The following is a 25,037-nucleotide window of genomic DNA, read 5'->3' as shown; positions in this document are numbered from 1 at the left end:
GTTATCTTTTATTCAGCAGACTTTTGTCATTTTCATAGTCCTCTTCCCCCCACATTGAATAATGAAGCTGAGATTTCAGAGGAACTCTTGATTCAAGGTGCATGTTGCATTACTTATGCTAAATGACTGCTAGCGGCACCTCTAAAAATGTGATGCTCTGGTTTTGGATGAGTATTTCTGGCAGTGTGCTGTTATTGAGAGGTGGGGGGCAGGTCAACACCAAAAGGATTCTGGTTTGATTGCATTTTACCCTTATAGGGTCTTAAATCCAGAAGAATACTAAGAGGAACCAAATCCCAGTGTATATATATATAATATTTATATATTTCAGGTTTTAAAACAAACCTAGTAAGTTTTGCTGCTGTTGTTTCTAACTAGCAAACGCAGCTATGCCTGCATATCTTCCATACCTTTTGACTGTAATTTGTGGTAGAATTGAAGCCTGAATGCTTTGACACATTGATTTAGCAGACTTGTCTGCTGAATATGCTCGCATATCTAGTCTTTGCTCCTGTCTTGAGCACTGTATCAAGCTGTGTACACATACAGCATGGAGTCCTTAATGGCACATGTCTCCACAAAACATGGTTGAAGCTATCAGGACTCTGTCCAGCCCCCACAAATCTCACATTGGGCTCAAGGTTTAGCATGCTGTTACAGAATTTCCACAATTAGTGGTTTCGTAGGAGTTGGGTAGCTTACAGTAGGATTTTAAAAGAGCTGATTTTGTGTTCACACATGGCAAATGGGAAAGCTCTACCAGCTGAGCGTCTGGAGAACTCAAGCTTTTCCTACAGAGCACATGTCCTTTCTGATGACATGTCTAATAGACCTGGAAATTGAGCATGTGCCTCATGTGGCATTGTGCCACCTTAGTTTCACGCAGCAGGCCCTTTTGTAGGGACAAGCAATCTGCTTTTGTTTAGACTGTTTGAGGGTCCTCTTGGGCTGCTGATGAGTGCTTTACTCTCATGTAATATATCCAGGCAGGCTTAGGGAGATCCAGTGTCAGGCTGTGATGTGGAAGAATGTCCTCATTTTCACTTAAAGTTATTACCTTTTGAGTTGTGTTTCTCTCTAACCCTGTAATTGAAAAGAAATGTTACTCCACCAAGCACTCACCAATAGTCACCTGGGGCATGGAAGGGACTTACTAATTTCTGTACTTGGATTTTTTGGCTGTATTTGGCTCATGTGTAGTGGAACTACCATTTGTGCAGCTCTAGTAGAACCCATTTTCCTGTGCGGCGTTGTGCTGAGCACTTCCTTATAGCCACTGGTGTGTGACTAGTTCATCGTTATAACTGTACAGCAGTGATGGTAATATTTTCCACTACATTAAATAGAAACTATAGGTAATAACTGACTAAAACTGTAGTCACAGTAAATGATCAAAATGTTACTAGCCATTCAGAGTGCCCATCCAGCTGTAATCTTTGCATTGGCATTCATGGTGTGATGAGTGAGACATGGAATGAACCATGTGGTGGAAAAAAGCGTAGAATTAAGCTAGAATTAAAGAAGTATTAGTATTTGTTTGGGTTGGCTTAGTTATGTCTAGTTTCTTTCCAGATTATTGAGTGTCCTTGTCTGTTCTTGGGTGACCTGTGGTTTAGGTAACCCCATGGAGTGTAAATGCTGTCATCACTGATCTTCCATCTCTATGAGTCATCATGGCAATTCAGAAACTTTTTATAAGTGAAGGTCTTTCCTACAGAAACTGGAGCCTATCAGAGAAAAGGAAGTATTTCTCATATAAGGAGCTGCACTTTTAAACTGCTCTGGCAGGGGCCTGCTGAATGTGTGTGCAGGAGGTGATGCTGCAGAGGTTAAATTCATTTTCAGACTTTGAAGGCTGCTGAAGGCTACCAGATTTCTTGGCCCTGTGTGGGTACATCTGCAGTAGTGCCTTGGTTCAGATCAGGAGTGTGCTGCTGAACCAAGTCTCCTGATCGTTCCCACTGGTGGAATGCACCATGGACTGGCCTTGCAGCATGCAAACTGGATTCCTCTTCAGTGGAACAAAGCTGAAGGAGGCAACATTGGAAAGCTACGAAGTGCACCTCAACTACTAAAATGGGCATCCAGTCTCTGCAAAAAAAGTAAAGCAAATCTGAAGCTAAACCCCCACTTGCCCAAATGTAATGACTTTAGGCCTATGCAGTCAATTGTTCCGCTGTATAGATCCACATCTACTGTGCTAATGCAAACAAAGTGGCTATGCAAGTCTTACCTTTTTCCCACATTTATTTCTCCCATTGCTATACTTGACATTCCTATAGTTAAAGTAATTCGTTTCGGACAGGAGTTGGCATGTACTTGATGCTTTAAATAGTATCATCAACTGTTGGATTGTTTTGGTTTTTTTTTTGTAAAATTTAGATGAAAAATTTAAAATAAGATCTCAGCTCTTGTTGCACAGCCAAGCTATTTTCTTATTTTAAAGGACTAGTTCTGTCAACAAGTGAAACACAAAAGATTTCCTTTTTCATGACATCTTGTTATTTCTCTTACTGCCTCTGTGGGTATCAAAATTGTCAAAATTTAAATAGAAAATTACCATTCCTAAGTGTATAATTTTTAAAGGCCCCCCTGCACTGTCTGCAGCTTTTCTCTTGGTGATTGAAGTGGCAACAGGTGGTTGTACTGCTTAATATTATGTCACTTGTACTTAATTGAAAATAATGTTTTTAACATGCATTGCTGTATTACTATTTTATGGATAGAGATAATAGCTAACTCAAGGGTGGAGCACTGCAAAGCTATTTTTCATCAGTCTTCAATAATGGTTTTTTTCTAGTTTGTATAAACATGTTTAATTTTTCATCTCTACTTGAGAGAAAAGATTAATAATAATTTATATGAAAGTATGTCAGAATTTGGAGACAGAAACAGGAGGATATTTATGTTTTATTGTTACTTGTTCTGAATATTTACAGTGGCACAGTTCCTCTTGATGCATAATTGATATAAGAAAGAAAGTTAAAGGACTTGGAAAGACATGCGTATGCCACAATTTTGGTTTCCCACCTGGAGTATTGCATGGTATGTATGGTGATGTAGAGCAGTCTTAATATCATACAGGCTAGTGGTGTCTTGGACTGCATGAGGAGTGTTGCCAGCAGATGGAGGGAGGTGATCCTTCCCCAGTACTCAGCACTGGTGAGATTACACTTGGAGTTTTGTTTCTGCTTTGGGCTCCCCAGCATATGAGAGACATGGGGCCACAAAAATGATGATGGGGCTTCAGCATCCTCTCTCATCAAGAAAATCTGGGGCTATTTAGCCTGGAGAAGAGGACACATAGCCACTGATAAGATCCCCCTATAAATACATGGAGAGAGTGCTAAGTGGACAGAGCCAGACTCTGTTGGAGCAGATGGACACAGAAGTCCCCTCCAACCACAGTCTGTGATTCTGATTCTGTGAGAATATATGAAAAAATGTGAGGCTGATTTTGAGACAGGGAGCTTAGAAGTTTTTCTCCAAAAGGGAATTTTAATATGCACATGCTGTTGTTTTTCTCTCCCATACTGTGCCACTTAATGATGATCTCCATTATTATGATTTTTTTTTATTTCTCAAAATTGCTCTTTTAAGTATTTTTCTCATTGATGATTGCTATTTTAAAAATGGAAAAAAAAGGGAGGTAGGTTAAATAGTGATGATGCTGGTACAGTATAGACTCTGTCTCACAGTACTCAGTATAATCGTTCCTTTTCCTTTTCCACTGTGTTTCTAGTGTGATAATAGGTAATATTTCTACTGTTTTTATTTTAAATAGTTATTTGTATGTTGAGTTCTAAATGCTTACAACATACATTTAAAAATATAATTATTCACATACTATTTTTTTAAAAAACTGACTAATTTTGATGTAATTTTTTTTGCTGCTAAGTATTTATTTCGTTTAGGTAATTTCCCAACAGAAGCATTATCCTGTGCAAAGATCAAGCTCAATAAAACCTTATGCAGACTAAACAATTCACACAGGATTGCTGTGCTTTCTGAAAATGGGTGTGTTATGTGTCAGTAGGTCACTGTGTGTGTTTAGGCTGACCTGCGGCATGTTAGTAGGACAGGAATTAAACAGGAGTGTTTTTTGCCAGCAGTGATACAAACCCTTTGGGGGTTCAATACCAAATGTAAGATCATAAAGCAAGCATTTTATCTCAGTGTATTTACCTATGTATGGGAAGTATTCCTTGCTCTCCTTCAGACATTTTCCACAGTTTTATTCATCAGCATCCTCTCTTCCTGGAGTTTGTGGGCAGAGTTTCTAGATCTGTTTCTTTCTTTGGATGGGTGAAATATTCCTTCCTGTGTAAGCGCAGATGTGGTAACCTTTATATGCTTTCCAAGATATAAATGCTTTGATGCACAGCTGTTCTGGTAGAAATTAGTTTTGAAGCCACCTTTAAATGTAGGTGCCATTATATCCATGTCATTGGGTTGATACCTTTGACTCAGATGATCCTGACAGCCACGCAAGTGACTTACACAATCTTATTACAAAACTGACTGTGTTCAATGCCATTTCCACCTTTCTTGATGCAGCAGCAACATTAATGAGCTCATTATATGAACCCGTTCTTTCTGAGCTAACTCCATACTCAGCTGGCAGGATGGTGGTTCTGAGGAATTGATGGTCTTTGGCATTGACACAGTAGACAATGGTTGCAGAAGGAACTGAAGCTGTGTACAGTCAGTCAGTAGATAAATACAAGTCGGTATGTTGGAGTCTCTTTGCTTTGGAAGAAGCCTGTGTAATTTCATACTGAAATTGTAACTAGTAATTGGCAAAACAGAATTCTCTGTTCTGAGAAGTGATGAGGTGAAAAATCATCTTGATGTAATTTTTATGATTAACTTAATTGTTTAAATATTTTTTACCGCTTTTGTTCTAGAGACATTGGAGGGATGTACTGTTGGAGGAAGCTGGAGCAGCACTAAATCAAATCACTGCAGCTGGAGTTTTAAATCGCCCTTAATGCTGCTGTGTGAGCAAGGACTTAATGATTTCCTTTATGACAAAACTGTCTTAAGCAGTTTCTGCCACGCCCTTTATCGCCTTCCTAATTAGGCTACTGCAGCTGTTTGAGGACTGCACCATAAGCTTTAATTAAAGAAATGAACTAAGTTTCAAACAAATTGCCTCCTCACTTTCCCTCGGTTTTTTGACCCAGATCACTTAATCAGTTCGGTTTACAACATGTGTTCCTCCTCCCAGTGCACACAGAGCCAGTTCCACCAGTGGCTCAACTGAGGAGGCAGCAAAAATGTGATGCAAATGGATTTCCTTTGTTTAAAAATGCCCACCATAACAGGGATTTTTTTCTCCTTCTTTTAACCCGGCTGGATATCGGAGTTCTCAGACTTGTTTAAGGAAACTCAGTTGGTGACCTCTTGATTTTTTGCTCCTGCTTTTTTGCAAACGACTTTTAAATGTCGTCTTTTAGTTGTTTTGATGCGTCTCAAACTTCTGAGTGAAAGTTCTGAAAAATCCTTTCTAGCAGTAGCACAGCACTATGGTTTGCGCTTTTTTAGCTATGGGCCAGTTTTCACCTATTTTTCCAGTCCTTCAAATTCTTTTTCCCATCTGTGATACAAAGGAGAGAGGTTTACGTCTGATGGTGTGCTAAAAGTTGTTAACTACCTGCCTGCTTACGTAGTCATCCCTAAAGTTGTTCACTTGGAGAATCCAGTCATTGTTTTTCTCAATGCGTAGCTGGTAGAAGTAGAAAAGGCAAAGTACCTTTCCCAGAAGATAATTCGAGTCTGAGTAGATGGTTTGGCATGTATAGATATGCTGCATGATGTAGTGTTTCTTTCATTCTGTGTAGTAGGTGACTGATGTCTGCTAAATTTATTGAGCACATAGTTGACCTGTATGACTTTCTGCAACAAAGTCAATATTAAAAGGTTAAAGCATATTAAATTATTTTTAAAAATAAGCAATTTTGTAGAATGGAGAGACATTCAAAACTACATCCAAGCAGGTAGAGATGTTTTGTATACTTCTGTAAACTCACAACTGAAGTTCTCCTAGTCATAAGACAGTTAAAATCTTTTAAGGAAAAAAATCCCCGTACATAGACATAACTGAAAACCAGACATCCACATCTTGAGAGGTTTTGCTCTTTGTATGAACAATCAAATAAAAATCCATGTCAGGATGCTGAACTAGATGGAGTGTTGATCTTATTTAATATGGCAAATATTGCTGGTCTTGTATGCATTTCTGTGTGAGCTTTCTGGGAGGAATGGTGCCTCTAACTTATGAGAAGTCAATAGAAAGTTAGGTATAAATAATATTCTTTAAACTCAGTGTCACTTTGCTTCCGTGTTTTAGCAGCTTTTCTGAAAGTTTGGTTTTTCAAAGGGCTGTGCTTTTAAGGAAGTGGTTGTAGTCTGATGTTCAGATTATACATAAGAATTTATTATAAATCTTAGACTCTTAGACATTATAAATCTTAGACTCTGTCTTGATAATCAGTGTACCAGTTATCAGAGACGCTATGTGGGCAGGTTAATTCTTGTCCCCCATAATAATTCCATCCAACTCCTCTCTGATAGATAAAATATCATCAGTTTAAGAAAGAGAATGTAAATAATACTGTCTTTGTGAGGTTCCTATTGTCATAACAAAAGTTTTAGGATTTTATAAAAATAAAAATGTTTTAGGATTGCAACTGATAAGGCTTCTGAATGTTATAGTTTTTGCTGAAAAGGCAAATGAGCATGTTTTATTATCTGTGTAGAACCAGTGCATGCTACGAACTTCATAGAAGGATCTTAGAAAGCTATTTCCCTGAAGGAGTAACGGTGCAAGGAAGCAACAAAAGATGCAGAAATGGCTAAAAGCAGATATAGAGTGTCTCCTGCCTGGGATCTGCAATATTTTTGTGTTTTAATATATGACATTGCCATGTTGTTTTTTTTTTTAATGACTTCTGTACTTGTTTGACTGAAGTGTATAGATCTTGCTAGAAGTAAGTCACATAAGCAGTTCCATACTAAGAGAATATATGGGTCATTTTTCTTCCTACTTTTCATAGTATTGTAAATTGTGACTATTTTAGCTCAAGGTTTTTGATATAATTATTCCCAACCGATGACTTTGGATCCTGAGTAGTAAGCAAATCAGCATCACGCTTCTGTTTCTGTTGGAAGCTGTTATACTATTGTTGGCTAAGCAGAGCACCTTGATCTGCAACTGTCAACATTGAATATTATACTTCCTGTAACTGTTAGCTGCTGAGGAGCACGCAAACAGTCCTCTTTAATGCTTATGTGATATGGCAATCTCACTAGAATGGCAGAGTGAGCCTTAGAATGGAGATCTGCTTCAGGCATTTCAACTAATTCTATGAATTGCGAAAATTATGGTAAGGTTTAGCCAGACAGGCTAGTCTGAGCACCCAACTTAACCAAATCTTGTTGAAAGCCTGTAGCAAAGGCTTTCATTTAAGACTTTCTTCTGAGTGCACGTAGGGAAGATTTATCCTTCAAGAGTCGTGAGAGAAGTATAAGAGAGGTGACAGTACCAAAACCACTCTTTCCTGAGAAATGAGCTGATTACTACCTAGGTCAGCACAGTGGCTGGCTGGAGTTAAATTACTATTAATTTACTTAGTGCCTAATGAACTGACAAACACAACAGGGATTTTTTGTGTGTGTGGTGGTGGTTGTTTTTTTGCGTGATATGGATATTTGGGTTCAAATTAGTAAAGGCTTGGACTAATTGTATAGTACAAGCATACATTTAATTATAGGAACCTAAAGTTGCAAGGAATATTGTAGGTCTGCAAGCTTAAGTTCTTTTGTCTCGTATAGCTTCATAGTATCACACCATCCATAGAATTGCCAAGCTTCATCATAATGTTGTTATGACGAATAGCCGGACTCCATCTTAAACATAGCTGAGCACTGAAAGTGCTCGACTGTTCCAAAACTCTTCTCTGAAGTTAGAAACTTTTTTCTAATTCCTAGATTTAATTTATTCATGGCTACATCAAAGCTGTTTGTTTGTGTGGCAGTATTATTCTTTGTCTAAAAGATTTCTTTTCCCTTGGTAATACTGGTCTGCTGGTGCATTAAGGAGATGGTATATCAATGTTAAGTCTCTATTCAGCTGTGCCGGGGAAGCCAATCACTCATCTTTCTCTCATAAACAGTTTCTATTCCCTTGGCTTTTTTTTTTTTTTAAGTGACCCTTCTCTGTTCTACTGGTGTTAATTCATTCTTAAGCATGGATGAGGTAGGTTAGTCCTGATCTAGATCTTATTCAAGTAATACTAGTTTTGTTTTACTGAAGACACCCAGATGTGCTACAGCAGTGCAGTTATCATTTTCATATTTGAGTCATATGAATCAATATTACGTAACCTTTAATGAACTCATACGCAAATCTTTCTAAAAGAATACTTTCTAACTTTGTGTTGATTGCCTGTCACAAAATACTGTCAGGAAAACAAAGTTACTGGAGTTGACCTTTTGTGGATATAAGAGAGATTAAACAAACAAAGAAAAAAAACCAGTAGGGGGAAATGGTTAGTTCTTGAGGGAGAGGACTGTCACAAGTGGTGTTCCTCAAAAGACTTTTTTGGGACAAGTGCTATTCATTTATATTACTGTGTTCATAAATGAGCTAGAAAAGAGACTAAAGATACAAAATTAAGGTTGTAAGGATGGAAGAACCACTAGGCAACTGGATCATAAAATGGCACTGGAAAATGAGTAGGATAAAGTGTTAAATGAAATATGTAACAAATGCCATCATTTACATATGAAGTTATGGGATCTGCTTTAATGAATACTGGGACACCTCTGAGGGGCAAGGCCTGAGGATCTGATGGACAGGGCCAAGGAAATGTCAGCTCAGCACTTACTCATAGTCAAAAACACCAGTTGGTTGTCCAGCATTACTAGGGATGTAGTAGAACAGAAAGTGGAAGCTTTACTGTTCTTTTCCACACCTGTGATTTGCAATTCAAACCAGACTGAGCGCACTTTTCACGGCTTAGCTGCTAGTGCTGTGTACAGGTGTAATTGCACCACACGTTTGTAGAATTGAGATGGGCCTTGATTGCCTTGTTTAAAAACAACAACAACAAAAAAAAACAGTGGATACATTCCAGCCTGGATGTGGCTCTGGGCAGCCTGGTCTAGTGGTTGGTGACCCTACGCATAGCAGGGCAGTTGAAACTAGATGATCTTTCTTCAACTGAGGCAATTTTATGATTCCTGCACTTGAAACAAATGACTGTTGGTATTTCTAGCACACAAATGACAAGGAAGAAATCCAGCCATAGTGGCTAGATCCCCTGAGTTTTCTTCTGAAAACCTTTGCTCTGCTTGTAATGCTGGATGCTTTAGTGGCAGTATGGAAGCGTACAGTCTGGAGTGTTGATTTAAATGCTTTAAGTCCAATTTCAGTGTTTTTCACAGAAGGACTTACAGCATTTTACTATTGAGTAGATCTAGGAATGTTTTTCTGGAGAATGGATGATCCCTTTTGACAAGGTGAGTAAAAGAAATTGCTGCATCACTTGGTAAAACTAAGCAAAAAGGACAGTAGGAAAACCCAGAATTAAGCAGTTTTCCTGCTGTAGGTTTCCTTGCTCTTGAGTTCACATTACATTTTTCTTAAAAATAAGCATTAATACAATTACTTTCACCATTTTGAAATACAAGAATATTTTTGGATTTTTATTTCCTTCTTGCCAGTACTTAGACTCCATTTACCTGCTTAAGCCATGTCAGCAGATCCCATCACTATTCTTTATTTCATGCCGTATATCTAATATCAAATGGATATATGAAGTCTAAGCTTTGACTCAGTCTATGTTTTCGCTCTGCTTTATTCTAGGTTATGGACATACAGTGCCTTTATCTGATGGAGGGAAGGCCTTCTGCATCATCTACTCGGTCATCGGGATCCCCTTTACACTGCTTTTCCTGACAGCAGTGGTACAGCGCATCATTGTTTATGTCACCAGGCGGCCTGTACTCTATTTCCACATTCGCTGGGGCTTCTCCAAGCAGATTGTTGCCATCATCCACGCTGTAGTCCTTGGGTTCATCACTGTCTCATGCTTTTTCTTTATCCCAGCAGCAATTTTTTCTGTTCTGGAAGATGACTGGAATTTTTTGGAGTCTTTTTACTTTTGTTTCATTTCCCTGAGCACTATTGGCCTAGGAGACTATGTGCCAGGAGAAGGCTACAATCAAAAATTCCGAGAGCTGTATAAAATTGGAATTACATGTAAGTGTTCAAGTTAACCAGTTACCTAAGAGACACTTTATTAAAAATTAAAAAAAAATAGGCATTATGTCTCTCTTCCAGAGTTGGTGATTGTTTTGTGAGCTGTCAGCTTGCAAACCAGGCATTGTAGGTAACTATGCAATGTTGCAACTGAAGGCAAATATAGGCAACTGTGCTTTAAATAGACAGTTTCTTAGTTAAGAAAGGAGAAGCTGAAAACAAAATTCTGTTATGCTAGAACGTATCTACGTACTCTTATTAATAATAGCAAAAGATGTTCACGTTACTGTTATGAAAATGGATAGGAGTATGTAGAGCTAAGATTTCACAGAGCATCACAAAGTCAGAAAATGATCCTTGTAACCCAAGGTTATCCTGTAAGGTGAGATGACAGGCAGGCAGAGATGAAGGAGGAATGGGAAATAGGCAGAAGAGCAAAATTTCTTACTCCAATTGTAACATAAGGTAGCTGAAGCTGGCATTGGGACATATCAGCTGTCAAAGCGAGACAAATAAAGTGAAATGATGATACAGCAAGATGTGAATGTTAAATTATAATTGCTTAATTAGGTCTGACACAGAAGAGAGGCACAGTGATCAGTGATTAGATGAAAAAGTAGGGCTGAGAAAATGATCCGTGTGTTGATGTTCTGGATGTTTCTGATCTGGCTTCAGTATGCACAGTCCTGGTTCAGCAGAGGCACTCACTGAAATATTTAAGCAGCCAAAACAACAAGCCATTCCTGTCAGGTTCATGTCTTAGGCTGCTATGTCTTTATCTGGACTCCGATACGTGATCCAGTAATCATAATGTAGTCAAAGTGTCCATTAGAGTGGTTTTGTCTTTTGCATTCTTGGAAGCAAGTGCTTGAACTAGCCAAAACTTAACATGAATCTACTGAGATTCCACAAGGCCGAGTGCAAGCTGTTGCACTTGGGTCAGGGCAATCCAATCTATGTGTACAGACTGGGAAAAGGACTTGGAGGTTCTGGTGGATGAAAAGCCAGACATGAGCCTGCAGTGTTCTCTTGTAGCCTGGAAGGCCAACAGTATCCTGGGCTGCATCAAAAGAGGGGGGAGCAGCAGGGAGAGAGAGATGATTGTCACCCTCTGCCGTTGTGAGGCCCCATCTAGAGTGCAACATTTGGGTCATTTCAGATTTTTTCCTTTCCCCATTCTATTTATCTTACCAGTAGCTTTGTATTATTACCCTGCTGATCTGCAGAGTTAATCTGGTGAAGCTAAATGATCAAGTGAGTAGTGGAAGTCATGCATAATAAATACATTGTAAAAATTCTGAAACGTTAAAAAACCATAAGACGACATTTGGGATTACATTTTTTTCCTTTTTTTTTTTTAACTGAAAAGTCAAGTGTTCTTTTTCTGTACAGGGACAACTTTTCAATTTCAAGCTTTAGAATGCTTAGAAAACAAATAGAAGGAAATTCTAAATGCAAAAAGTAGCCTATAGGCAAAGTGATGTATTTCTGATTTGAAATAAAATAATCCAAGGTCATAACTTTTGAATTAGCCTTTCTTCTCTCATGCAAACAAGTCATGGAACAAAACACAATGTATAAAATATTTTTCTCTTTCTGAACCTAAATTTTCTTCAAAGAAAACTTCTGGAGTTCCAGATCTGAAAACTCTTAATGATTACTACAGGCTTTCCAAAGAAAATGCAGGTGTCCTAAATGAAGTGTTGAATTACTTGGACAGTGTTTCAGAGATGATTAGAAGTTTTCATTGCAGATTTATAGATGCCTTTTAATTGGCATAGCTTTGTTATTTCCTCCCTGTGTTAATGCATGCCTCCCATTTGAATTCATGAGATAAAGATTAAAAACAGTTCATAAATTTTAGCTATAGTGTCGATTTAGATCGGTGCCTGATATTGCCGTATTGATTTAACATTGTTCCTGGAAGAGAGGAGGAGATGTTATTTTTATTGAATAACCTGCAACTGCTTGTAAAATATTTATGCCTTTTGGTAACAGAGTATTGTCCATGCGTAGATTGTAGTAATTAATCTGTGTTGATCTTGCAGCACATTTAATATTCAGCCTTTGGATGAGCATGTTTTATTAATAATTATACACTTCTGCTTGATTTACTCATTGAAATGATAAAATATTCAAGTTGTCATGATCCTTGTTATGTTGTAATGATGAATTGCAAGGATCTAATGAAGCATTGGGATTAAGAAATGTTCATTTTGATGCCTTTACTCCAATTCTAGTTACACATTTGGAGTGGAAAACAAACGAGCATAGTGAGCTGCTAGTCATATAGAACCCTGATTCTAAAGGTCTCAGTCTATGAGAGTTAACAAATTCCTTCAAAATCAAAACCAGAGTTATCAGTAAAATCATTAAAGTAACATTATCAAGTTTGGATAGCTTCTGCATATTAGTAAAATGCTGCAAATGATCTTCAAGGTTTCATCAGACTCAGCTACTTTGTCAGGTTTTGAAAATATCAGCAATTTTACAGTGAATTTAAATTTTGTTTTTATAGGTTTTGCACAGATTTCTAGGTACTTCATTTTTTGCTTTTGGTTTTCCCAATTATTTTGTAGTTGTTGGGTATATTCTTACAGTATTAAAGGAAAAGCGATTTGTCCTGCTAAACTGATACAAACAGCAAGGAACTGTAATTACCTGCCATATTTTGTACTTCTGTGTGTAACATGTAGGGATACTAAGGGGAAAGAATATTTTGAGAGTGTGTAATCATTAAGGTTGTTAAGTGTTAAATTTTAAGATTCCAATTCATTAAATGCCTTTACATGCTTTTGTCTGGTACAGTTGCAACAGATTCTAAACCACTACTGTTACTTTTAAAAAATTATTATGTGGAGTCTTGTTGACTGTAGAATGCAAAAGAGCAGGGACTGGATTTGACAGTCCAGAGTGGGTCATGGAGAAGATTAACATATTATTCAGAGATGGCAGGGGTGGAATATATGGCAGGAAGATACAGGGTTAAAAGTGTTCAAGCCCCCACTCAATTTGATAACAAAGACTTTTTTTTTTTTGTACCCAGGTTACCTCTTGCTGGGCCTCATTGCAATGTTGGTGGTTCTTGAGACATTCTGTGAACTCCATGAGCTCAAAAAGTTTAGGAAGTTGTTTTATGTGAAGAAGGACAAGGAAGAGGACCACGTGCATATAATGGAACATGACCAGCTCTCTTTCTCCTCCATCTCAGACCAAGCAGCCTCCATGAAAGACGATCAGAAGGCAAACGAGCCTTTTGTGACTTCCCAGTCCCCAACTTCCAATGACAGCTCTCTAAACAATTAATACAGGGGCATCCACAACATTGTTTTGGTGCATTTATGCTACTTACTATAAGAAATAGAATGTATCTTTTATTTTCCTGAAAATACTGAAGCTGGAAGACTGTGCTATTTTAAACAAAGATTCATCACTTCTAACACAGAAAGGACTTCTGGGGAAAAGTGTGGGAGCCACCCTGGGAATAGGGAAGGAAATGTAGGATGTGACTGGGAACATTAGGCCATTTTGCTTGAGAAGAGATAAAGAGGTGGGAATACCACTTTCAGAGGTACCACAGAGAGAGGCTCAGACAAGCAACTTCATCTCTCTTTAGGAGAGCAGGGCCTTCACTGAAATCCAGCTCGTCTGGTTGCATGCTCTGTCTCACAACTTGTGAAACTTTGCGATACGTACTTTATCTCAGAAAGGTAGTCACAGATTTATTCCAAATACACAGAATATCTTCATCTGGAAAACATTTCCAGAGCAGTATCTATAGACCTGCTGGAGGGGAGTATCTAGCTGATCCTTCTATTACCCAGTAAGTTGCATGTGCAAACAATAACGCTAGGAATGAAAAAGCAGGGCTCCATCCCTTCCTCTGCCCAGGCCATTTGCATTCAAATTTCCTATTTCCTTAAAATGTCCCCTAATCACAGGAAAAATGTTGTCCTGAAGAGAATGTGCCTTGAGTCTTCCATGCTGTTTTGCTTTGTAAAAAATACTTATGTAAACTCTGTGAGGTAGCAGGAGCCATTCAGAAGTGCTGGATGATAGGGCTACAGGGAATGGAAAGTCCTCTTCCCTTTGGAATATGTAGGAATGTTTTGGGTTTTTTTTTTTTTGGCTGAATGGAACCGAATGAAAAGGGGAACTGAAATTCAGCGTATGTCATATTTGTCATAGTCAAAAACTTTAAGTATTCTCCTAGATGAGGGTTGAAGTCTTATGAGCAGCGTAAGGGCTCAACTCTGTTTCATTTACAGTACAGCCCAGCGTGTTAGGCATCTGGAGGAATAGAACCAGTGTCATCTTTGAACACAGCCCCTTTTTCTTTATTTGGTGTTCTAGCTAGTACTCAGAGCACTTTGGAGGAGAATGGAATGTTTCCAGGCAATTTTTCAGTTTTTCATATGGCAAGAAAACAGGAAAAATGTCATATTTGGTTCAGATGGAACCGGATGGAACCGATTTTTTTTCCCCTTGGGAAAAGTCACTACAAAGTCAAGATCCCACTCAACTTCTGAAGCTGGAACCTCTTTGGCTGTAACAGGAGAGGCATTTTACTCCAGCTACCTGTCACTGTGCTGAATGCAGGGACCTCAAAGTGAATTTCAGGGAGCAGGAGATGAGACTAAGTGGTGGCAGTACTCTCTTCTGGCCTTAAGAATCTATGAAATGGGAATCTCAGTAATGTTTTGCAATGAATAAAAGATCTGGAGCACAAATAGCCATATTAGATCAACCTCCCACATAGGAATAGTGTAGAAGAGAGCCTTTTCCCTGCAGTGCAAGCATGCCAGATTGCCTGTAATTTGGCTTGTAGTGTTTAGAGCTGAAGAATATTTTACTGTAAAAGAAAAAAAAAATGCAGCTTGTCTAGAATTAGCTCATATGGGAAAAATACTTGAAAGTAAATAACCCAAAATATTCTGTGTTTGAGCTTAATTATAGCTAGCATCAAACCAATTTTATATCTTTACTGGAAAAACATACTTATGGCTAAACTAACTAAAAGTCTTCAATTTATATTTGTAGAAAATCAGAGCTAAAGGTTTTGGTTGTTTTGGGTTTTATAGATTAGGTGAGAGCATACTGTGTTTGCATGTTCCCAGGAAAGTGGCTATTTTTATACTGCTTAAGTTAACACAGTTCTATTTATAACAAATGTTAACCAATATATATGTACATATATATATAAATATATTTATATACTGTACATATATCATAAATCACCAGAGTTTAATCAACTTAGGCACAGCATTTTAGATTTTGTTTTCTTAGGTTTCTCTTCATACAGTGAATAATAGGAAACTATGGCATAAAATAACAGTGGCATAAAAATAAGCATACTGTACCACAAGAAATATTGATACTGTTTTTTTTTAGTGAAATTTTATTGTTGTCAGTACATTAAAATTTAAGGTTTCTTTTAATTTCAGTGTAACATTAAGCTGTAAAGGATATGCACAGATACTAAATGATATACAAAATAATTCTGCAATTTGTACACAGTTGCAAACCATAGACACGTTAAATGAAAGCACAGAATTCAAAGCAGAAGCGATAAACTAAGCAGTAATACTGTGATGTGGGTGAGTCTTTGTTTTTTTTGAACTTAAAACGAGTATGGCTTTTGGCTGCCTGCACTATAAAGTGAGGAGTATCTTCTTTAGTAATGTGTGTGCGTGCACATACTGTGCAAAAAGCCTATCTGCATTTGTCAAGATTGCGTGTCCTTTAGTTAGTCTTCCTCAACACAAGGAGAGACTGTTAATGCCAGAGTGTGCTACCTAACTTTGAAAATGATTGTAGCTTAGCACTGTATTGGTTATTCGTATAGGGGGAAAAAAAGCATTCCGAAGTGTGTTTGTTTTTTGTTTCAGATGCTGACTGATTATAGCAAATAAAAAATAGTGGCATAACATTTACCTTGTCTTTATAGACTAACTACTGCAGTATTTGAAGAAATGAATGAAAAACTGTCATAGCCTGTTACTAGTAGCACTGATCAATATAGTGAGCTTCATTTCCTAGTGCATTTACATCTTTGTGTGGAATAAGTGCAGAAGATTGGAGTGGTTAAAGCTGGAATCCAGTTTAGAAGACAACAAATTATTGTTCAAGAACCTTGGTATAAAATGTTTATCTTTCCTAGGAGCAAACTGTGAAGCATGTATTTGTAAACTCACTTGGAGAGCATTGGTTGCAAAATGCCATTGCCTGAACAGAAGCTGCAAGAGGGAGTCAGAAGTGAGTAAGTGACCTATGGAGAATTGTCTGCATCCTGTTGTCACCTAGTCGTCCTCTTGACTTCAGTTGATCAAAGAAAATGGAAGAACCAATTGAGTTTTGATGCTGGGTGACAGCCATGTTTGTCCCTCCGAGAACTTGTTGTGTGCCCTAAGAGAGATTCTTCCCAGACATTACAAATGGCATGTACTGAGAGTGAACACAAATCTTCTGGGGGTTGAAATGAGTAACTTTTTAAGTAACTTCAGAGAGTTGGGAGGTTTGCAGCTTTAATGCCAGAATTACATAGATTACCTAATGGGGCTTTTATGCCAGAGTGGTTATACAAGAACAGCAGTTCTGGATTACACTAAATGTCTGTCTAGCCCAGTTATTTCTTTGGCCAAGAGAAGATATGCGTGGGCTTCTATGAGGAAAAGGTAAGCACGTAGCAATTGTTCCAAAGGATATCTTCCTAGCTCCCAGCCACGTTAGCTTTTAGTCTATAATTGTATCTGGGCGGTACAGAGCATTAGCGTAGGTGTGCTGTAAGACACAGTATGCTGATGTGCATGCTCTCAGCAAGTAAAAAGTTGTCCCGCACAAGATCAAATGAAGGTTACTCATTACTTTCCCACAGAACTGCTTGAAGATAGGTTCTTTGCAGCAGCCAGGTGATGCAGCACTAACACAAGGAGCATGGTGACTGCATAGGAGGGCCACTTGAAAAAGGAAAGAAAGGCATTTATTGATACTAGCTGTTGTTACTTGGATACTGTTGTCCTCTGCGTAGGTAGGTAGGTAGGAACCTTGTAGGTCAACATTGCTGTTTGCTTTGTAAATAGCAGTCAGGAAAGAACTGAGATGAACTGTAAAGCTGCTAAAACATTGCTCTCCCAGTGCTCTATCATTATTACTCCTTCTGCTTTCTATGGAGGCAAAATGAAGTTATGATACTGAAAGCAGTGTCAATTCAAGAGTGCACCAGTATGAAAGTGCAGGGCTTTTCTTCTTTTCAGAGCGTTCTCCTAGTAATGGTCATTAGTGTCTTGTATATCGAGAAGCTCTTAGCCCAAAAAGTATGTATCTTCATGTGTCTTGTTTCAAACAGACAGTAATTTTTGAAATCACCATGAACAGTTCTATAAATCATGTTCTTGCTAATGCATATTGATGTCCTTTTTAATGCCTATATTGTAAGTCTCTTCACTTCCTAAGTTATCACTCTATTTGCTTTATACTGTCATCCCAACAACCTTCAAAGGTCATCCCGCTGCCACTGATGATGAATGCTGTGGTGCAGTTATTATGCTGGTCATGGTGCGGCTTTGTGCCTCAGCTGACAAAGGGACTGCCATGTATGTGGAGTCTGTGCTGAACGGCAGAGTTGAGGAATGAAGAGTGACGGGAGCTGGGCAGGTGGTGGGGCTGCAGCCCATGGGTGGCACCTCTTGTCCCTCACAGCAGTCCCAATGCCCAGAGCCACACCATCGTGGTGTGATTTGCCCAGCTATTCTCTGTACAGCAGCCAGAGCGTGTGCTGTTTGCAACATGAGAACTATATAAACCAGGAGCTCATCTAGAAAGATTAAATTATTTTCTTTTTAAGTTCCTCACTACTCTGCTTCTGGCCATTATTTAGAATCTAATTTTATCCTGGTCTGCAGTGCTGTGGTATCCTACAGCTGTAAAGTGCCTGTTTCAGCCACGTGTTGGTGAAGATTAATTAAGATGCTTGCATAAACAGAAGGCAACAAACTTAATATTGGTTTAAATGAGAGTTAGCACATCCCAGTTCTGCTTTCCAAGGCTGGTTTCCTGACTGTGGGCAAAGATCTGCTAGATCTGTTTTGCAGCTGGAAGTTGCGATTTGAAGCATTCTCTTGGAACAGATGCAAAAAATACAAATGTGAGCTGAAGTCCTTGAAACATTCGCTTAGTGGCTTTGCAGGCCGCTCCTATTTGCATGAGGTAACAAGGCCTTGTTGAAACGTGTTTTGCAAAAATTCAATTCTGCTCTCCACTTAATGTAAATTCCAAGCGAACATTCAGGGAAAATACTACTACAAACCCTAGAAGAACAACCTCGCTTTATACTCCATTTCTCAGGGAGCACAACCTGGCTCACAGCGCTGCTGAACCACAGCCAAAGCTGAGGAACCCCTGCAGCAGAGCATAGAGCCAGGCAGGCTGTGACCTGGGAAGGGTTTGGGCAGCATCTGTGCCTTGGTGGGGCTGGAGGGAAGCAAGATGCTGGGGCGGGATGTGGCAGTGGAGCTGGAATTGGAAATTGGGAGGCACCCTGCAGGCAGGGCACCGCAGCTGCCATAAGGATGAGCATCTGATCTATCTGAAAACATGCAAGTATCTGCCAAGGTACCAGTTCTTTTGATGGTGTGAGTATTTCTAGTTCATCTTTTCACTAAGGGGGCTAATGAGGTTTTTTTCTTTGCATGGTGTGCATTGAAACGAAAACTCATCTCAAAACATCAATAGTTTTTCCAATGGTTTCAGACCTGAATGCCCTTAAATGTGAATTTAGTGACTGAACAGAATAATGTATTGATCCATCCACAGACAGGGGTCTGAGGCTGAATGCTTGAAAAAAAATGCTTGCATCCTCTGGGCAAACTGTTATCCAGGGCTGTGTTCCTCCGCTGCAAAACTCAGGCCTGCAGGAAGCACCCAGAAATGATGACAGAAGCAGAGAAGTAGGAAAAATGGACATGTTTATCACAGAAGACCTCATTTTAGCAGGACTCCAGCTAATGCTATCAGTTACAACCATTTGCTTCTGCTGCTTTTCTACCTTTTTATCATTGTTATGCTTTACAGCCATCCTATAATCCAGGGGCTGCCACCCTTCTTGAACACAATCAAGCTAATTTTAAGTGATTTTTAGAGGCATTGCATCAGGATCATGACAGCATCCTAACACCTCTCTGTTGGCAGCTCCATGAAGCGTTCTGAGGCTGTGTGATCAGTTGGGTACTGTAACAACCTCTCAGGTCTCACAGAGATTCTGTTCCTTTTGCATTTGTGCTGCTGTTTTAACAGAGATGGGAATCACTAACGTTGGCAGATTGCCTGAGAGAATCAGAATGTTGTATGATACCTGGGACTTCCCTTAGATCCTAGGAGCGCAAGTGCAACATCTCAGGCCTAAGTGGCCTTCCTTGTCTCAGGAGGTAATGGGACTGTGAGGAAGCAAGAACAGGTGTTGAGCTGGGGCATGAATTCCAGTTCTCGTGCTTTGATTCAATTCCTATTATAGTCCCCCCCACAACAGCCGTGGTACACAATCCCATGGGAACAAATCAGTCTTACTGTAGATTTGGCCTATTCTGCATTGCAAAAGCAGCAGCATTAATGGTGAGGCACAGGCTGCACAAGCACATGGTGGAGTCACCATTCCTGCAGGTGTTCCAAAAATGTCTAGATGTGGCACTGAGGGATGTGGTTAGTGGGCATGGTGGAGGTGGGTTGGTGGTTGGACTAGGTGATCTTAAAGGTCTTTTCCAACCTTAGTGATTCTGTGATTAACTGTTCTATGTGGCACTCTTCAGTCTGAACCCTTACTAAATGGATTACATGGAAATCCTTGTGACACTTTAGGAGGTGCAGGATGAATGTCATTTAGAGGGACAAATTCAAAACAGATATGGTGTCTTGGGCTTCATACTGACTGTGGGTATGTAGTAAAGCTGTGCAGAATTGCATATGCTTTTAACAGGCTCAAGTCTTCACTCAGTTACCAGTCCTCTGAGAGGTGTTGTTGTCAAATGGTTTTGTCTAAAGACATCTGCTGTTCAGTGGCTGGCCAATATAGACGCTGAAGGAGGTCTTGGATAAACAGTGTTCCTGCTGAGGAAGAATGACTTTATGCGTATTTACACGGCAGATTAGTGGCTGACAATGATTCCTTGGTGAAAAATGCACACTTCAAATAACAGCTCCTTTGGTTGTACTTACATGGGTCATTACCTCTTGGGGTATTTTTATGCAGTGGTTTCCATGTGTTGTCACTTAACAGTATTTAGTTTTCTTGTTCTAATAAAACAAGAAAGCCTGGGTGAGCATGGGCTTGAGAATAATATAGACTGAAAGCTCCACTTTGCAAATACTTGTCTGTGAATTGGCTTCTGTAGGTCAACTTTCCCTGAAATCAGTTTATCCAGCTGTATTGAATCACATACCGGAATAGAATCAGTCCAAGTCAGAGGAGGAAGTCCATCAGGTGCAAGTACTTAATTGGTAATGCCTTTCTTCATCATGTTATTTTCTTTGGTTTCATGCTTTGTTAGCTGGCAAATCTGAGTATCTTCCCATGGAACTTAAGAGAAAGTGGAACTCTCCTTTGGTTTCAGTTGACCTGATCCAGCCCAGGCCATGGGACACCAACTGATCAGATGCCTGGAAGTGTTCTTGGTTCCATTCTGGCACCATGCACCTAGAGCAGCACCCTGCTCTGCTTTCAGCTGCTCTGCTGCTCTAGGCATGAGTGGAACCCAAAATCAAAATGAACACCATCAAACCAGGCTATTTAATCTACCCTCACAAGATTAATCTTGTCTCTGCGTGATCTGTGTAGTCCTTTCCCTGCTTGTCTGTTTAATGTACTCCTTTTGTAAGGATGAGTAGTGCACGCTAACCTCTAAGAGAGGCCATGATAGTGCCTCAGAGCTCAGCACCAGATCCTTCCCTGCTGCTGAGGCACATTTCACCTCGTGCCCCCCCGCCTCTCCAACACAAGTGCATGTTTCACGGTGTGTCCAGATCAGCTTCCTCTGGCATCTCTTGATAACATCTAATGAAGTAACAGCAGACCTCGTTCTTTGACCTCAGGTAAGTTATGCCATGCTTATTCCATCACATTTCATACTTGCAATGACTGCAGGACAGTGTAATACTTCTGTGAAATAGTGCAGCCATCCATTATAAACACGTGCCTTGTCCTGTACCATAAACATCATGGGAACTGAGCTGCTTTGTGACCTGAGATAGTTCTGTGTGCTGGTCATGCCTCTACCAATTAATCTCCTAGCACTACCCCTTTCCTCAAGCCCTTGCTTTCTTTGTAGCTCTCGTAACATCTTTGCAAACAAGTCCTTGGGAGTCACTGCACTGAATTCTTCTCTGTAGATGTGGCTAACAGATCTGTACTGATTATGAAAATTTCTTACTCTGCCAGTATGAACTTGTACAAAATAACTTGCCATTTCTGTGATCACATTAACTTTTCAGTGAACACATCTGGTGTTATCTGCCCAGTTCTACCCCTGCGCACTGCAAGAGTACTGTAAACTGCAGCAAAGAAGACCAGAAATATTTGCCATGTTGCATGAATGAAAAGAGAAATGGACTGGTGTAATAGAGGAGCACTGGCTCAGTGAATTATGAGATACAAGACCTCAAGACCTGATATGTTTTAACCTATTAGGTGTTTCCAAATGTCTTTCTTCCCTGTTTCCCTTAAAGAGTTTGCCACCCTGAGTCTGCTGCAGCCACTATATGCCACTCTCACAGTGGCAGGATCAGGTGACAGTGCAGCACCGTGGCTGAGCGCACTCTTTGTGCCACCCATTACAACCATCACTTGAGCTCATGTGTGCAACTTGGCATCTGAGGGACACGTTCAGCTTCTCCCAGGTTGGAGGATGTCAGTGGTTTAAGCAAGTTTGCTTTACTTTGCACAAAGGGGCTTGCTCACAGATGAGTGTAGAAGAGAGGGTGATCACTGTTTTCTGCCTGAGAAGTGGCAGAGACTGGCTAGTCTCCTCACCCATTTTGGTGTGATTACATTTCCTGAATGTGGTGGTGTGGGAAGGTGTGTGCTGCCTTGCCAAAAGGTGGAGCGTTCAGAGATGGGCTGTGAATGGCCTCTGGGGTGAGGCAGTGAATCCTCAGGGGAGACTCTTCATAACTCCCTGAAGGCACCACCAGAACTGAGAGAGGCAGAGATATTCCAAAAGCACAGAACAAACCTGTCGTGATAGTCTTGAGCTGCTGCCTCCTGGTCACAGTGGCTTGCGCTCAGCCAGTACAGCTCACCCACTCCTACATGCCAGTGCCAGCCAGGAAAGTGACCCCATGCACCCACTGTACTGTGCGTGGCAGCTCATGGAATGCCCTGGAGATGCCTTCAGCCCTCCTCCACCAATGGGATGCATCTCACCTCCCTTGCCCACACAAGGAACAGCACCCTGGCTACGTGCCCGTAGCTGCTGATGAGCTCTCTGGCTTCTCACTCTGGGAGAATCACAGATGGGTCTGGAAATCAAAACTCTTTCTACAGCTGCCCATCTCCCTGCATCTTTGTTGATAAAATTATTCATATTGCTTTTCTCAGAAAGGTCGAACATATGCTAGCTAACAGCTAACATCAGCTCATTTCCCCCCAGTCACTGCATGCATCCATTTGCTGGCGCTTCAGCTCTGCCAGCTCTTCACAGCCCACGTTTCACACAAAAGAAGGCTGCATCTTCACTCTGGTGCTCCTTTAATCATTTCCTCCTCAGAGTGGGGGTTTGTTTGTTTGTTTGCTTAATCATCTCCTGCTCTGTTGTGCCGAGCTCTAGCCCCATGCTTGCTGTTATTCTTGGCACCTAACTATCTAGTAGGTAATCAGCCTATGTTTTACTGACCAACAGTTGTTCCACTGTCCACTTGCATTTCTTTCCTGCTCTGAGGCTGGCTGCTGCCCTACTGTCTGCCTGTAGCTCCAGTTGCCATGCCATGTATTGCACACCATGCCTGGCTCCACTCTGCAGCACTTCCACGTGTGCATTGGAGCAGCTCCATGCCCAGAGCTGTGACCCTGCTTCCTGCCCAGATACTGTGGCAATTGCACTCTTGCATCTGCAGGTTCATGTGGTTATCATTCTGTACAGAATATTTATTAGTTTTAAGCCTAATATGATTAAGTGTTAAACAAATGCCTCCTGACAGGCATGTTCATACATTATAAAGCACCGGTGTGGCTGTTTTAATGTAGAGTTATTTTTGTATGATCTGCTTTTGATAATCCATGTCCTAAAAAGTATTTCACTCAATTCACGCTTTTCCAGATTTGTATTTTATTGATCACTAACAGTGTGTACTGTGCTGAGCAAACGTAAGTGTAGCTACAGGAGAGGTGTCAGCCCATGGGACTGGATCAGGCTCTGTTTTTTGTGGATAAGACCACAATTAAAATAATCTTTGGGAAAAGCTAGTTTCTAGGTGTCACCATTCTACCTCTCACACTCAGAACTTTCTAGGTCACGTTTAAGGCAGCCTACCTATTGTCTAAAAAAATACCTACAATACGGAAGGCACCTTTGAGAGTGGCCCTCAGGCCCCACAGAAGGGTGTTCAGGGGCCCAAGTTTTCTCCTTTCCAAGGTGGCAATTGCTCCGAGTGAGTGGCTGCTGGTGCTGTCAGCCATAAGGCAGCAACCCATGGACCCGGCTGGCCTCTTAACAGGGCAGTAGGTGAAACCCCCAGAGCCTTACAGGTGCGTAGATGCTAAAGGACAGAAAAGCTTGTGTGGCTGTCTCCCAAACATTTATTAAACATCTAAAAAATGTGTCCTCGGTCCCTTCGTGCCACTTATAACACAAGTTCTTAAAACTGTATCCTGAATTCCTCTCCCTCTTGTGTTGGTTCCCACTTCCCAGATCATATATTTGGGTAAGCTGATGGGGATTTCATCATCCAGCTTACAAGAGACACAGCTGGGCAGCCAGGAGGAGCGCTCCAAGCAGAAAAGCAAAACGGTAAAGATGAGTATAGATTGTTTTTAAAAGAAGTTTCTCAGAAGCAATGAGCTAAGCCATTAAAAATCAAAGAAGAATCACAATTCTTTCCTTTTGATGTTGTGACTAAGGATGAGATAGAAGAGTTAACAAAGGATAAAATATTCTAAAAGAGATAAGATGTAGCAGTTCATTTAAAAATAATTAAAGAAGACAGCCTGGATCCCAAGATAAGGAAAATGAGGATGCAAAAGGCGTCGTGAGCTCAGTGAGAGTCTGGCAGCTCTTTTGTGTGGCCTGATGCATTTTCAAAACTAGGCAATATTGTCTGTTGGGCAGATGCTGATGGAGGGTAAATATAACTGTATTTTTAGCAGCAGATAAAGCAGATATCTTAGAGCAGGAGTAGTTACTCCTCAGTGGTCCAAACCCTGCCCCCACCCAAACCATACTCGAAGCTCTCTTTACGATGTTGTCATTTTCTTTAAGCTAAAAGTGTTTGCTAACTTCAGTGGATTAAATGTGAGTGAATGGGCACAGGGCCATCTGCCAGGCTCCTTAAAACAGGGAATTGCCTTTCATCTGGGGGTTAGGCAGCCCTGCCTAGAGGTGGGACAGGCAGGTATGGGCAGTCAGCAGGCAGGCCAGGAGAGGCCTGCAGTGTGTTGTCAGAGCAGCTTGTCCTCTGAGGAGAGTCAGGCTGGGAAGGTACGTCACAACAATCTAAGCAAAGCACAGGGGAGCACCATCTGGTGCCACCAGCCTTGGTGGTCTTTGCTGTGAGCAAGGATTTGCAGTGA

The 25,037-nt window shown here is 40.3% G+C and overlaps 1 protein-coding gene across 1 annotated transcript in view; it reads left to right on the top strand.

Annotated features, from left to right (window-relative positions):
• Positions 1–16,097, top strand: part of KCNK1 (potassium two pore domain channel subfamily K member 1) — a 29,981-nt gene extending 13,884 nt beyond the window's left edge. Inside the window, exons 2-3 of the mRNA XM_031591915.2 lie at positions 9,872–10,267; positions 13,314–16,097. Of these exons, the coding sequence (XP_031447775.1) occupies positions 9,872–10,267; positions 13,314–13,573 (656 nt within the window). The 3' untranslated portion in view covers positions 13,574–16,097. The remainder of the gene's footprint in view (positions 1–9,871; positions 10,268–13,313) is intronic.
• Positions 16,098–25,037: the final 8,940 nt, after the last annotated feature.

The sequence above is a fragment of the Phasianus colchicus genome, chromosome 2 (assembly GCF_987193195.1).
Source record: "Phasianus colchicus chromosome 2, bPhaCol1.hap1.1, whole genome shotgun sequence".
Taxonomy (NCBI): Eukaryota; Metazoa; Chordata; class Aves; order Galliformes; family Phasianidae; genus Phasianus; species Phasianus colchicus.
The sequence above is the reverse complement of the archived record's forward strand: the minus strand, read 5'-3'. Positions and strand labels throughout refer to the sequence as shown.